Below are 14,982 nucleotides of genomic sequence, written 5' to 3'. Positions count from 1 at the left end.
CGCCGGCCGGCGATCCCCACCCCCCCCCCGCCGCCCCAAGCCTAACCCCGCAGGGCGTGGTTCAGCCCCAACCTTCAATGTCGGCACGCCGGCGGACGGGTCTGCGGAAGGTGGCCGAGGTAACGCAACAACACCCCGCATTGGTCTAGCACCCGCCTCCCCTCCTCCTAACCACCCACCCCCCCCAACACCCCCACCCGCTCCAGGCCGCGTAAAGGCAGAAATTCCAACCCTGCTTCGGCGTCAGGGAGAGATTGGGGGGGGTGGGTGGGGTGGGTGGGGAGCTCAGTTGACGGCTCAGGGAAAGGAGGAGGCCATTCGGCCCCTCGGTTCCCTCCTGCCCCGTTCAATCACCTCGTGCCAGATCTCGTCTGTGCCCTGGAGGCCGTATTGCGCCTCCCCCTGGCAACCTTTTGACTCCCTCGTCGGACAAGGGTCTACCCCATCTCCGCCTGAAGAGTATCCATCGGGCCTTGGCTCCACTGGTCTAGGGGGGGAAGAGAGTTCCGAAGGTTGGCGAGACTCTGAGAGAAGAGGAATCGGTCCTCGTCTCCTTCCTGAATTGGAGGCCACATGTCTGGAAAGGGTGAACCCACCCTGGTTCCACTGTCTCCCACGACGGGCTTCAAGGAGCTACTGCCAGGCAGAGCGAGACAGAGAGAGAGAGAGAAACAGACACAGAGAGAGCGAGAGACATAGAGAGTGGCAGAGAGGTTTAGGGAGGGAGTTCCAGAGCTCAGGGCCGCCCCCCCCCCAAGGCAGCTGAAGACACGGCCGCCAATGGTGGAGCGATGGGAATCGGGGGATGGTCAACAGGCCGAGATCGGAGGGGCGCAGACATCTCGAAGGTTGTAGGGACTGGAGGAGGTTACAGAGATAAGGAGGGTTGTAGGAGCTGGAGGAGGTTACAGAGATAGGGAGGGTTGTCGGGGCTGGAGGACGTTACAGAGATAGGGAGGGTTGTAAGGTCTGGAGGAGAGTACAGAGGTAAGGAGGGTTGCAAGGGCTGGAGGAGGTTACAGAGATAGGGAGGGTTGTAGGGGCTGGAGGAGGGTACAGACGTAGGGAGAGTTGTAGGGGCTGGAGGAGGTTACAGAGATAGGGAGAGTTGTAGGGGCGGGAGGAGGTTACAGAGATAGTGAGGGTTGTAGGGGCGGGAGGAGGTTACAGAGATAGTGAGGGTTGTAGGGAGCTGGAAGAGGTTACAAAGATAAGGAGGGGTGTAGGGCTGGAGGAGGTTACAGAGATAAGGAGGGTTGTAGGGGCTGGAGGAGGTTACAGAGATAGGGAGGGTTGTAGGGTCTGGAGGAGGTTACAGAGATAGGTGGGGTTGTAGGGGCTAGAGGAGGTTACAGAGATAGGGAGTGTTGTAGGGGCTGGAGGGGGTTACAGAGATAGGGAGGGTTGAAGGGTCTGGAGGAGGTTGCAGAGATAGGGAAGGTTGTAGGGGCTGGAGGAGGTTAAAGACATAGGAAGGGTTGTAGGGTCTAGAGGAGGTTAAAGGGATAGGGAGGGTTGTAGGGGCTGGAGGAGGTTACAGAGATAGGGAGGGTAGTAGGGGCTGGAGGAGGTTACAGAAATAAGGAGGGTTGTAGGGGCTGGAGGAGGTTACAGAGATAGGGAGGGTTCTAGGGGCTGGAGGGTGTTACAGAGATAGGGAGGGTTGTAGGGACTGTGTGAGGTTACAGAGATAGGGAGGGTTGTAGGGGCTGGAGGAGGTTACAGAGATAGGGAGGGTTGTAGGGGCTGGAGGAGGTTACAGAGATAGGGAGGGTTGTAGGGGCTGGAGGAGGTTACAGAGATAGGGAGGGTTTTAGGTACTGGAGGAGGTTACAGAGATAGGGAGTGTTGCAGTGGCTGGAGAAGTTTACAGATATAAGATGTGTTGTCAGGTCTGGAGGAGGTTACATAGATAGGGAGGTTTTTAGGGGCTGGAGAAGTTTACAGAGATAGGGAGTGTTGTAGGGGCAGGAGGAGGTTACAGAGATAGGGAGAGTTGCTGGGGCTGGAGGAGGTTACAGAGATAGGGAGGGGTGTAGGGGCTGGAGGAGGTTACTGAGATAGGGAGGGTTGCAGGGGCTGGAGAAGGTTACAGAGATAGGGAGATTTGTCGGGACTGGAGGAGGTTAAATACATAGAGAGGACTTTAGGGGCTGGAAGAGGTGACAGAGATGGGGAGGGTTGCTGGGGCTGGAGGAGGTTACAGAGATAGGGAGAGTTGCTGGGGCTGGAGGAGGTTACAGAGATAGGGAGGGTTGTAGGGGCTGGAGGAGTTTACAGAGATAGGGAGTGTTGAAGGGGCTGGAGGGGGTTACAGAGATAGGGAGTGTTGTAGCGACTGATTAAGTTTACAGAGATAGGGAGTGTTGTATGTGCTGGAGGCGGTTACAGAGATAGTGTTGTAGGGACTGGATAAGTTTACAGAGATAGAGGGTTGTAGGGGCTGGAGGCGGTAACAGAGATAGGGAGGTTTGTAGGGGCTGGAGGAGGTTACAGAGTTAGGGAGGGTTGCAGGGGCTGGAGGAGGTTACAGAAAAAGGGGGGGTTGTACGGGCTGGAGGATGTTACAGAGATTGGGAGGGTTGCAGGTGCTGGAGGAGTTTACAGAGATAGGGATGGTTGTAGGGGCTGGAGGAGGTTAGAGATAGGGAGGGTTGTAGCTGCTGGAGGAGGTTAAAGAGGTAGAGAGGACTTTACGGGCTGGGGGAGGTCACAGAGATAAGGATGGTTGAAGAAGTTGGAGATGGTTACAGAGATAGGGAGGGTTCTAGCAGCAGGAGGAGGTTACGGAGATAGGGAGGGTTGTAGGGGCTGGAGGCGGTTACAGAGATAGGGAGGGGTGTAGCGGCTGGTGGTGGTTACAGAGAAAGGGAGGGTTGTAGGGGCAGGAGGAATTTACCGAGATAGGAAGGGTTGTATGGGCTGGAGGAGGTTACAGAGAGAGGGAGGGGGTAGGGGCAGGAGGAGGTTATAGAAATAGGGAGGGTTGTAGGGGCAGCAGGAGGTTACAGAGATATGGAGGGTTTTAGGGCTGGGGGAGGTTAAAGAGATAGAGAGGACTTTAGGGGCTGGAGGAAGTCAGAGAGATGGGGAGAGTTGTAGGGGATGGAGGAGGTTACAGAGATAGGGAGGGTTGCAGGGGCTGGAGGAGGTTACAGAGATAGGGAAGATTGTAGGAGCTGGAGGCGCTTTCAGAGATAGGGAGGGGTAGAGGGGCTGGAGGAGGTTACAGATATAGGGAGGGGTGTAGGTTTTGGAGGAGGTACAGAAATAGGTAGGGTTGTAGGGACTGAAGGAGTTTACAGAGATAGGGAGGGTTGTACGGACCGGAGGAGGTTACAGAGATAGGGAGTGTTGTAGTGGCTGGAGGAGGTTACAGAGATAGGGAGGGTTGTCAGGGCTGGAGGAGGTTTAAGAGATAGGGAGTGTTCTAGAGGCAGGAAGAGGTTACAGAGATAGGGATGGTTCTAGGGGCTTGAGGTGTTTACAGAGATAGGGAGTGTTGTAGGGGCTGGAGGAGGTTACAGAGATAGGGAGTGTTGTAGTAGCTGGAGAAGTTTACAGAGATAAGATGGGTTGTCAGGTCTGGAGGAGGTTACATAGATAGGGAGGTTTTTAGGGGCTGGAGGAGGTTACAGAGATAGGGAGGGTTGTAGGGGCAGGAGGATGTTACAGAGATAGGGAAGGTTGCAGGGGCTGGAGAGGGTTACAGAGATAGGGAGGGTTGTAGGGGCTGGAGGAGGTTAAATACATAGAGAGGACTTTAGGGGCTGGAAGAGGTGACAGAGATGGGGAGGGTTGCAGGGGCTGTAGGGGTTTACAGAGATAGGGAGGGTTGTAGGGGCTGGAGGAGGTTACAGAGATAGGGAGGGTTGTATGGGCTGGAGGAGGTTACAGAAATAGGGAGGGTTGTAGGGACTGGAGGATTTTACAGTGATAGGGAGGGTTGTATGTGCTGGAGGAGGTTACAGAGCTAGGGAATTTTGTGGGGGTTGGAGGAAGTTACAGAGATAAGGAGGGTTGGAGGTGTTGGAGGAGGTTACAGAGATAAAGAGGGTTGTAGGGACTGGGCGAGTTTACAGAGATAAAGAGGGTTGTTGGGGTTGGCGGTTGTTACAGAGATAAGGATTGTTGTAGGGGTTGGAGGAGGTTACAGAGATAGGGAGGGTTGTAGGGTTTGGAGGAAGTTACAGAGATAGGGAAGGTTGGAGGGGCTGGAGGAGGTTACAGAGATAGGGAGTGTTGTAGGGGCTGGAGGGGGTTACAGAGATAGGGAGGGTTGTAGGGGCTGGAGGAGGTTACACAGTTAGGGTGTGTTGTAGGGGCTGGAGGAGGTTACAGAGATAGGGAGGTTTGTCAGTGCTGGAGGAGGTTACAGAGATAGGGAGGATTGTGGGGCTGGAGGTGTTTACAGAGATAGGGAGTGTTGTAGGGGCTGGAGGAGGTTACAGAGATAGGGAGGTTTGTCAGTGCTGGAGGAGGTTACAGAGATAGGGAGGGTTGTAGGGGCTGGAGGTGTTTACAGAGAAAGGGAGGGTTGCAGGGGCTGCAGGATGTTACAGAGATAGGGAGGGTTGCAGAGGCTGGAGAGTGTTACAGAGATAGTGAGGGTTGTAGGGGCTGGAGGAGTTCATTGAGATAGGGAGGGTTGCAGGGGCTGGAGAGGGTTACAGAGTTAGAGAGGTTTGTAGAGGCTGGTTGAGGTTAAATACATAGAGAGGACTTTAGGGGCTGGAAGAGGTGACAGAGATGGGGAGGGTTGCTGGGGCTGGAGGAGGTTACAGAGATAGGGATGGTTGTAGGGGCTGGAGGAGGTTACAGAAATAGGGAGGTTTGTCAGTGCTGGGGGAGGTTACAGAGATAGGGAGGGTTGTCGGGGCTGGAGGTGTTTACAGAGATAGGGAGGGTTGTAGGGGCTGGAGGAGGTTACAGAGATAGGGAGTGTTGCAGTGCCTGGAGAAGGTTACAGAGATAAGATGGGTTGTCAGGGCTGGAGGAGGTTACATAGATAGGGAGGTTTTTAGGGGCTGGAGAAGTTTACAGAGATAGGGAGTGTTGTAGGGGCAGGACGACATTACAGAGAAATGGAGGGTTGTAGGGGCAAGAGGAGGTTACAGAGATAGGGAGGGTTGCAGGGGCTGCAGGATGTTACAGAGATAGAGAGGGTTGCAGTGGCTGGAGAGGGTTACAGAGATAGTGAGGGTTGTAGGGGCTGGAGGAGTTCATTGAGATAGGGAGGGTTGCAGGGGCTGGAGAGGGTTACAGAGTTAGAGAGGTTTGTAGAGGCTGGTTGAGGTTAAATACATAGAGAGGACTTTAGGGGCTGGAAGAGGTGACAGAGATGGGGAGGGTTGCAGTGGCTGGAGAGGGTTACAGAGATAGTGAGGGTTGTAGGGGCTAGTTGAGGTTAAATACATAGAGAGGACTTTAGGGGCTGGAGGAGGTTACAGAGATAGGGATGTTTGTAGGGGTTGGAGGAGGTTACAGAGATAGGGAGGGTTGTAGGGGCTGGAGGAGTTTACAGAGATAGGGAGGGTTGTATGGGCTGGAGGAGTTTACAGAGATAGGGAGGGTTCTAGTGATTGGAGGATTTTACAGTGATAGGGAGTGTTGTATGGGCTGGCGGAGGTTACAGAGATAGGGAATTTTGTAGGGGTTGGAGGAATTTACAGAGATAAGGAGGGTTGTAGGTTTTGGAGGAGGTTACAGAGATAGGGATGGTTGTAGGGGTTGGAGGACCTTACAGAGCTAAGGATTGTTGTAGGGGTTGGGTGAGGTAACAGAGATAGGGAGGGTTGTTGGGGTTGGAGGAAGTTACAGAGATAAGGAGGGTTGTAGGCTTTGGAGGAGGTTACAGAGATAGGGAGGGCTGTAGGGGCTGGAGGAGTTTACAGAGCTAGGGAATATTGGAGGGGCTGGAGGAGGTTACAGATATAGGGAGTGTTGTAGGGGCTGGAGGGGGTTACAGAGATAAGGAGAGTTGTAGGGGCTGGAGGAGGTTACAGATATAAGGAGTGTTTTAGGGGCTGGTGGAGGTTACAGAGATAGGGAGGGGTGTAGGGGCTAGAGGTGTTTACAGAGATAGGGAGTGTTGCAGTGGCTGGAGAAGGTTACAGAGATAAGATGGGTTGTCAGGGCTGGAGGAGGTTACATAGATAGGGAGGTTTTTAGGGGCTGGAGAAGGTTACATAGAGAGGGATGCTGTAGGGGGTGGAGGAGGTTACAGAGATAGGGAGGGTTGTAGGGGCAAGCGGAGGTTACAGAGATAGGGAGGGTTGCAGGGGCTGAGGGAGGTTACATAGATAGGGAGTTTTGTAGGGGGTGGAGGAATTTACAGAGATAAGAATGGCTGTAGGTTTTGGAGGAGTTTACAGAGATAGGGACGGTTGTGGGGGCTGGAGCATTTTACAGAAATTAGGAGGGTTGTAGTGTCTGGAGGAGGTTACAGAGATAGGGAGGGTTGTAGGAGCAGGAGGAGGTTACAGAGACAGGGAGGGTTGGAGGGGCTGGAGGAGGTTACAGAGATAGGGAGTGTTGTAGGGGATTGAGGGGATTACAGAGATAGGGTGGGTTGTAGGGACTGGAGGAGTTTACAGAGATAGGGAGAGTTGTTGGGGCAAGAGGAGGTTACAGAGATAGGGAGGGTTGTCAGGGCTAGAGGAGTTTAAAGAGATAGGGAGGGTAGTAGAGGCTGGAGGAGGTTACAGGGATAGGGTGCGTTGAAGGGGTTGGAGGGGTTACAAAGATAAGGAGCGTTGTAGGGGCTTGAGAAATTTACAGAGATAGCGAGGGTTCTAGGGGCTGGAGGAGGTTACAGAGATAGGGAGGGATGTAGGGGCCCGAGGAGTTTACAGAGATAGGGAGGGTTGCAGCGTCTGGAGGAGTTTACAGAGATAGGGAGCGTTGTAGGGGCTGGAGGAGGTTACAGAGATAGTGAGGTTTGTAGGGGCAGGAGGAGGTTACAGAGATAGGGAGGTTTGTAGGGGCTGGAGGAGGTTACAGAGATAGGGAGGATTGTAGGGGCTGGAGGAGTTTACAGAGTTATGGAGGATTGTAGAGGCTGGAGGAGGTTACAGAGATAGGGAGAGTTGTAGGGGCTGGAGAAAGTTGCAGAGATAAGGAGGGTTGTAGGGGTTGGAGGTGTTTACAGAGATAGGTTGGTTTTTAGGGGCTGGAGGAGGTTATAGAGATAGGGATGGTTGTAGGTGCTGGAGGATGTTACAGAGATAGGGAGGGTTGGAGGGTCTGGAGGAGGTTAGAGATAGGGAGGTTGTAGGGGCTGGAAGGAGTTACAGAGATAGGGAGTGTTTTCGGGACTGGAGGACGTTACTGAGATAGGGAGTGTTGTAGTGGCTGTAGGAGGTTACAGAGATAAGGAGGATTGTCAGGGCTGGAGGAGGTTACAGCGATAGGGAGTGTTGTAGAGGCTGGAGAGGGTTACAGAGATAGGGAGGGTTGTCGGGGCTGGAGGACGTTACAGAGATAGGGAGGGTTGAAGGGGCTGGAGGAGGTTACAGAGATATGAAGGGTTGTAGGTGCATTGAAAGGTTACAGCAATCGTTAGGGTTGTAGTGGCAGGAAGAGGTTACATAGATATGGAGGATTGTAGAGGCTGGAGGAGGTTACAGATTTAGGGAGGTTTGTAGGGGCTGGATGAGATTACACAGATATGGAGGATTGTAGGTTCTCGAGGAGGTTACAGAGATAGGGATGGTTGTAGGGGCTTTAGGAGGTTACAGAGATAAGGAGGGTTGTAGGGGCTGTAAGTGGTTATAGAGATAGAGAGGACTTTAGGGGCTGGTGGAGGTTACAGAGATAGGGAGGGTTGTAGTGGCTGGAGGAGGTTACAGAGATAGGGAGGGTTGCAGCGGCTGGAGGAGTTTACAAGGATAGGCAGTGTTGCATGAGCTGGAAGAGGTTACAGAGATAGGGAGGGTTGTAGGGGCTGGAGGATGTTACAGAGATAGGGAGGGGTGTAGGGGCTGGAGGAGGTTACAGAGATAGGGAGGGGTGTAGGGGCTGGAGGAGGTTACAGAGATAGGGAGGGTTGTAGGGGCTGGAGGAGGTTACAGAGAGAGGTAGTGTTGGTCAAGGCTGGTTGAGATTTGAGCAGCGATTGTAAAACAGGTTGAGGAGTTTCAAGATGAAAGCACTGCCAGACCGTGAGTTAAAGTGAATCGCCGTTGATTTTTGAGGGGATTTACATGTTTCTGTGGGTTGGGACATGATGGAATATACCGTAAATCTTGCCTCACGTCCTCATTGCATCTGAAGCCTGCCGGATGTGTTTTGAAATGCTCTGCTCACATAACTTCCATTGCTGCTTGAGTTAAACCGGCGATGGAATAATCACGTTCATGTCCGGATAATTACATGCAAACAGGAGCTGTGAAGCGTCTGACACACTGGGAGGGGAAACACTTGCAGGGCTATGGGGGAAAGAGCAGGTGAAGGTCGTGTTGGAGGGAGGAAGGGTGGGGTGTGGGTGTGGAAAGAGTGCGGGGAGCAATTCGATGGACCTTTCACCGGGGGGGAGTATTGTGATCCGGGTGGGCAGTGGGAGCAGATCCTTCCTGAAGCAGGATTGACGGTGTTAATCCAAGGGCCCCGGAATCCCCCCTCGGCTCGGGGGAAAGGGTCCCTCGGCGACTCGCTGGGCGTGGAGTGAGGAGGAAGGGGAGGTGCTCCCCCCGGAGTCCAGGGGCCAGTATGTATCCCTTGAACAGTTATTGAGTCGCTTTTCGTGACATCCCAAAGAGTTTCACGGCCAAAGGACCTTTCTCTTTTTAAGTGTGTTCAATCTGTTCATGTAGGAATTGTGGCAGCCAATTTCACACAGCAAGATCCCACAAAGAGCGAGAATATAATGACCTTAGTACTGAACCTCTGACAATGCAGCTCTCCCTCAGTACTGATCCTGCAACAGTGCAGCACTCCCTCAGTACTGGAGCTCAGACAGTGCAGCACTCCCTCAATACTGACCCTCCAACATTGCGGCAATCCCTCAGTACTGACCCTCCGACAGGGCAGCAATCCCTCAGCTCTGACCCTCTGACAGTGCAGCACTCCCTCAGTACTGACCCCCGACAATGCAGCACACCCTCAGTACTGACCCTCTGACAGTGCAGCACTCCCTCTGTACTGACCCTCCGACAGTGCAGCATTCCCTCAGCTCTGACCCTCTGACAGTGCAGCACTCCCTCAGTACTGACCCTCTGACAGTGCAGCACTCCCTCAGTACTGACCCTCTGACAGTGCAGACTCCCTCAGTATTGACCCTCCGACAGTGCAGCACTCCCTCAGTACTGACCCTCGGACAGTGCGGCACTCCCTCAGTACTGACCCTCGGACAGTGCAGCACTCCCTCAGTACTGACCCTCCGACCGTGCAGCACTCCCTCTGTACTGACCCTCCGACCGTGCAGCACTCCCTCTGTACTGACCCTCCGACAGTGCAGCACTCCCTCAGTGCCTGTGGGAGTTTCGGTATAGGTCACGGGGCTCAGGTCTCTGTTGCGGGGCTCAAAGCCACGAGTTGCTAAGCGGTGAGAGAAGAGAGAGCAAAGCTGGTGAGATTTGATGTCAACACGTTCCTGCTCAGTCTGGCTTTGACTAACGAACCCTGGTGTCCCTCCTAACAGCAGCAATCGAACGACGATTATGAAAACGTGGGCAACCTGTACAAAGATGCGGCTGACTCGAGCGAGGACGAGGTTAACTACACCTCCATCTCTCACATTAGCAGGCCTGGTAAACACATTCGCCGACAGGACTCGGAGGAGAGCATCGAGTATTCTGACATCAGGTTTTAATGCATTGAGGTACGAAAGTCAACGACAGTCAAGGCCGCTCAATCATGGAACCGCCGGAGATTGCGAGAACGTCTTGCATTTATGTGGTGCCTTCAATTTCCCACAGCCCCTCGCTGAGCCGACTCGCAGGGGTGATCATCCAACAATCTCTGAACCCCACCACCCGCTCCCCCCCAACTCCCCCAACGACACTTTGGGAGATATTAGGCGAGCAAAACCTTGGTCAAAGAGGTTGGTTCTAAGGGAAGTCTTAAAGGGGGAGAGGGGGTGGAGAGGTTGAGGGAGGGAAATCCAGAGCTCAGCTCACCACCAGCCCCCCACCCCAGGCAGCTGAAGGCATGGCCGCCGATGTGGAGCGATGGGGAATCGGGGGATGGTCAAGAGGCCGGAATTGGGGGAGTGCAGAGATCTTGGAGGGTTGTAGGGGCTGGAGGAGGTGACAGAGATAGGGAGGGTTGTAGGGTCTGGAGGAGGTTACAGAGATAGGGAGGATTGTAGGGGCTGGAGGAGGTTACAGAGATAGGGAGGGGTGTAGGGGCTGGAGGAGGTTACAGAGATAGGGAGGTTTGTAGGGGCTGGAGGAGGTTACAGAGATAGGGAGGGGTGTAGGGGCTGGAGGAGGTTACAGAGATAGGGAGGGTTGTGGGGACTGGAGGAGGTTACAGAGATAGGGAGGGGTGTAGGGGCTGGAGGAGGTTACAGAGATAGGGAGGGTTGTAGGGGCTGGAGGAGGCTACAGAGATAGGGAGGGTTGTAGGGGCTGGAGGAGGTTACAGGTATAGGGAGGGTTGTAGGGTCTGGAGGAGGTTACAGAGATAGGGAGGGGTGTAGGGGCTGGAGGAGGTTACAGGTATAGGGAGGGTTGTAGGGTCTGGAGGAGGTTACAGAGATAGGGAGTGTTGTAGGGTCTGGAGGAGGTTACAGAGATAGGGAGGGTTGTAGGGGCTGGAGGAGGCTACAGAGATAGGGCTGTCGGGGCTGGAGGTGGGTACAGAGATAGGGAGGGTTGTAGGAGCTGGAGGAGGTTGCAGAGATAGGGAGGGGTGTAGGGGCTGGAGGAGGTTACAGAGATAGGGAAGGTGGTAGGGGCTGGAGGAGGTTACAGAGATAGGGAGGGGTGTAGGGGCTGGAGGATGTTACAGAGATAGGGAGGGTTGTGGGGACTAGAGGAGGTTACAGAGATAGGGAGGGTTGTAGGGGCTGGAGGATGTTACAGAGATAGGGAGGGTTGTGGGGACTAGAGGAGGTTACAGAGATAGGGAGGGGTGTAGGGGCTGGAGGAGGCTACAGAGTAGGGGACGGGGTGAGGAGGGATTTGAAAACAACGATGAGTATTTTAAAATTGTGTCATTGCCGGACCGCGAGCCAGTGTAGCTCAGTGACCGACAGGGAGTGATGTGTGAACGGGACTCGGTGTGAGTTTGGACATGGGGACAGCAGAGTTTGGGATGAGCCGTACAGAGGGAGGGAGATGGGAGTTCAATCAAGAGAGCATTAGAGTCGTCGTGTATGGAGTTAATAAACACTCAGAGTTGTAAAGAAAGAGAGCGTTAGAATGCTCCACAGGACTCCAAAGGCACAAACTCATAACCCCGCACCTCACATCCATTGATAAAGCAACCCTGAGAACGTTTCAAAATGGCCCAAGAGAGATGAGCTCGGGCTCTTCTCTCTCGAAAAGAGAAGCCTGAGGGGGGGTGACCTGATCGAGGTCTTTAAAATGAGGAAAGGGTTTCGATGGGGTGGACGTAGAGAAGATGTTTCCACTTGTAGGAGTGAGACCAGAACTAGGGGACCATCGATATGAGATCGTCACTGATAAACCCAATGGGGGAATTCAGGAGAAACCTCTTTACCCAGGGAGTGGGGAGAATGTGGAACTTGCTCCCACGGGGAGTGGTCGAGGTGAATAGTGTCGATGTGTTTAAGGGGGAAGCTGGATAAACACATGAGGGAGAGAGAGGAATAGAAGGATATGGGGATGGGGTGAGATGGAGGGGGGGTGGGAGGAGGCTGGTGTGGAGCAGAAACACCAGCACGGAGCACATGGGCCGAATGGCCTGTATCTATACTGGGAATATTTGTAATTCTATATCGTAATTAACTCTCTCTCTTTCTCTCTCGCTTTCTCTCTCTCTCTCTCTCATTCCCCTGCTCCCAGTTCTATCAGTTGAGGGGTAATGAACGGCCTTTCCCCGGGATGAAGAGTTGCAGCAAAACATACCCTCCACCTTCAGGAAGCAATAGCAACAAGAAAACAAAGTGGAATATTTAAGACTTCATTTGGAAGGCCTCTGATTTCCTAGAACGATTGCCAAATGACTGACTTGCACTGAAGATATGGTTGTCATTTCTGTCCAATTAAGGCTTCACTGGGAGCACTGTGCACAGTTCCAGTCTCCATATCCCTCGGTTAGACCACACTGGGAGCACTGTGCACAGTTCCAGTCTCCATATCCCTTGGTTAGACCACACTGGGAGCACTGTGCACAGTTCCGGTCTCCATATCCCTTGGTTAGACCACACTGGGAACACTGTGCACAGTTCCGGTCTCCATATCCCTTGGTTAGACCACACTGGGAGCACTGTGCACAGTTCCAGTCTCTGTATCCCTTGGTTAGACCACACTGGGAGCACTGTGCACAGTTCCAGTCTCCATATCCCTTGGTTAGACCACACTGGGACCACCGTGCATAGTTCCAGTCTCTGTATCCCTTGGTTAGACCACACTGGGAGCACTATGCACAGTTCTGGTCTCCATATCCCTTGGTTAGACAACACTGGGAGCACTGTGCACAGTTCTGCTCTCCATATCTCTTGGTTAGACCACACTGGGAGCACTGTGCACAGTTCCTGTCTCCATATCCCTTGGTTAGACCACACTGGGAGCACTGTGCACAGTTCCGGTCTCCATATCCCTTGGTTAGACCACACTGGGAGCACTGTGCACAGTTCCAGTCTCCATGTCCCTTGGTTAGACCACACTGGGAGCACTGTGCACAGTTCCAGTCTCCATATCCCTTGGTTAGACCACACTGGTAGCAGTGTGCACAGTTCCGGTCTCCATATCCCTTGGTTAGACCACACTGGGAGCATTGTGCACAGTTCCAGTCTCCGTATCCCTTGGTTAGACCACACTGGGAGCACTGTGCACAGTTCCAGTCTCCGTATCCCTTGGTTAGACCACACTGGGAGCACTGTGCACAGTTCCAGTCTCCGTATCCCTTGGTTAGACCACACTAATGAGGGAACATCCTAGGAATGTTGAAAAGACATGGTGATGGGTTTTTTTTTTGTTTCATTTACTGTGAATGTTTTTTCGTTGTTTAATAGCCTGAATATGAAAAAAAAAAAGGATCTCTTTAATTGGTGATGGAGGGAAACTCTGCATTTGACTGCGAAATCAAGAGTTGGTTAATTGGGGCTTTCTGATTTGCCAGGGAGGGGGCGCGGGGCCCTGTAATGTCGGGTGCCTCCGATGATGAATGGGTTCAAAGGGATAGAATGAGGGGAGGAGAGGGTAGATCTAGGTCATGGGAATGTGATGACCAGCCAGCGGAGTTGGGATTCGCGGGTCTATCTCCGACATTCCGCCTGTAACTTTAAGCCTGTGGACTTTATCAGCACTTCCCGTTTCACTGCTGTTAGTAACTTTCATCGGCTTTTCTGTATACTTACCGGATTTCACTTTGTAGCAGTTTTATACAACTGAGTCTCTTGCTGGGCCATCTCAGAGGGGCAGTTAAGGGGTAGCCACATATGTCTGTGTGGGGTCTGGAGTCACGTGTAGGGTAAGGATGGTAGATTTCCCTCCCCCTAAAGGGACATGAGTGACCCAGATGGGTTTTTATCATTTAATCGATGGTAGTTTCACGGTCACCGTCACTGAGGCTCGCTCTCAATTCCAGCTTTAATTAATTGGATTTAAATTCCACCAGCTGCCAGGTGAGGATTTGAACCCAGAGCATTACCTGGGCTCGTGGACTACTAGTCCAGTGGTGCTAGGGTTATGCATCTCCCCTCAAGAAGCTCGACACCGTCCAGGACAAAGCAGCCCCGCTTGAATGACACCCCATCCACAAACATTCACTCCCTCCACCACCGACGCACAGTAGCAGCAGTGTGTGTACCATTTACAAGATGCACTGCAGGAACTCACCAAGGCTCCTTAGACAGCACCTTCCAAACCCGCGACCTCTACCATCTAGAAGGACAAGGGCAGCAGACACATGGGGAACACCACCACCTGGAAGTTCCCCTCCAAGTCACTCACCATCCTGACTTGGAAATATATCGGCCGTTCCTTCACTGTCGCTGGGTCAAAATCCTGGGACTCCCTCCCTAACAGCGATGTGGGTGTACCTACACCACATGGACAAAATCCTGGAACTCCCTCCCTAACAGCGTTGTGGGTGTACCTACACCACATGGACAAAATCCTGGGACTCCCTCCCTAACAGCACTGTGGATGTACCTACACCACATGGACTGCAGCGGGTCAAGAAGGCAGCTCACCCACCACCTTCTCAAGGGGCAATTAGGGATGGGCAATAAATGCTGGGCCCAGCCAGCGAAACCCTCATCCTGTGAATGAATTTGAGATGAAGGGATAAAAATGTGACACGTCTCCGTTGGGTACCCAAAGTGCCCAATTCGAGGGCAGACCTTTAAGGTCAGGAAGATCCCATACACTTTGCCCATCCCTCAAAGTGTTTGCAGCACTCAGGACGTAGCGACCACTGGCGTGAGGGACACAGATTGGAGAGAATCGGGAAAAGGACCAGAGTGGGGGAGATGAGGAGGATTATTTTTTGACCCAGCGAGTTGTTGTGATCTGGAAGGCGCTGCCTGAAAGGGCGGTGGAAGCAGATTCAATAGGAACTTTCAAAAAGGGGGGAATTGGAGAAATACTCGAGGGGGAACAATTTGCAGGTCTGTGGGGGGCAAGAGCGGGGGCTAATTGGATGGATCTTTCAAAGAGCCGGCACAGGAACGATGGGCTGAATGGCCGACTATGCTGTAAGATTTTATGCGTCTATGAATAGTAAGCACATTTTGGACAAAATGGTGTCTTCCCTTACTATTGTTATCTTTGTTTAATGCTTTACTCAGCGTTCATAACAAACAGCTACACTGCCCATAACAGGTGACCAGGATGCAGTCGGAGTGGT

The 14,982-nt window shown here is 53.0% G+C and overlaps 2 protein-coding genes across 5 annotated transcripts in view; one reads left to right on the top strand and one right to left on the bottom strand.

Moving 5' to 3' along the window:
* Positions 1 to 12,305, top strand: part of LOC121274032 (B-cell receptor CD22-like) — a 94,917-nt gene extending 82,612 nt beyond the window's left edge. For 2 of the 4 annotated variants that reach the window (XM_041181165.1, XM_041181163.1), the window contains exons 18-19: positions 9,644 to 9,820; positions 11,973 to 12,305. In XM_041181165.1, the coding sequence (XP_041037099.1) occupies positions 9,644 to 9,811 (168 nt within the window). In that variant the 3' untranslated portion in view covers positions 9,812 to 9,820; positions 11,973 to 12,305. Of the gene's footprint in view, positions 1 to 9,640; positions 9,821 to 11,972 lie in introns of all 4 variants that reach the window. The other 2 variants (XM_041181164.1, XM_041181162.1) reach the window with 1 other exon arrangement.
* Positions 1 to 14,982, bottom strand: part of LOC121274034 (scavenger receptor cysteine-rich type 1 protein M130-like) — a 743,215-nt gene that overhangs the window by 551,336 nt on the left and 176,897 nt on the right. The gene's annotated exons all lie outside the window — the stretch shown is intronic.

This window comes from Carcharodon carcharias (genome assembly GCF_017639515.1).
Source record: "Carcharodon carcharias isolate sCarCar2 chromosome 29 unlocalized genomic scaffold, sCarCar2.pri SUPER_29_unloc_2, whole genome shotgun sequence".
Classification (NCBI taxonomy): Eukaryota; Metazoa; Chordata; class Chondrichthyes; order Lamniformes; family Lamnidae; genus Carcharodon; species Carcharodon carcharias.
This window is presented reverse-complemented; position numbering and strand designations above follow the sequence as displayed.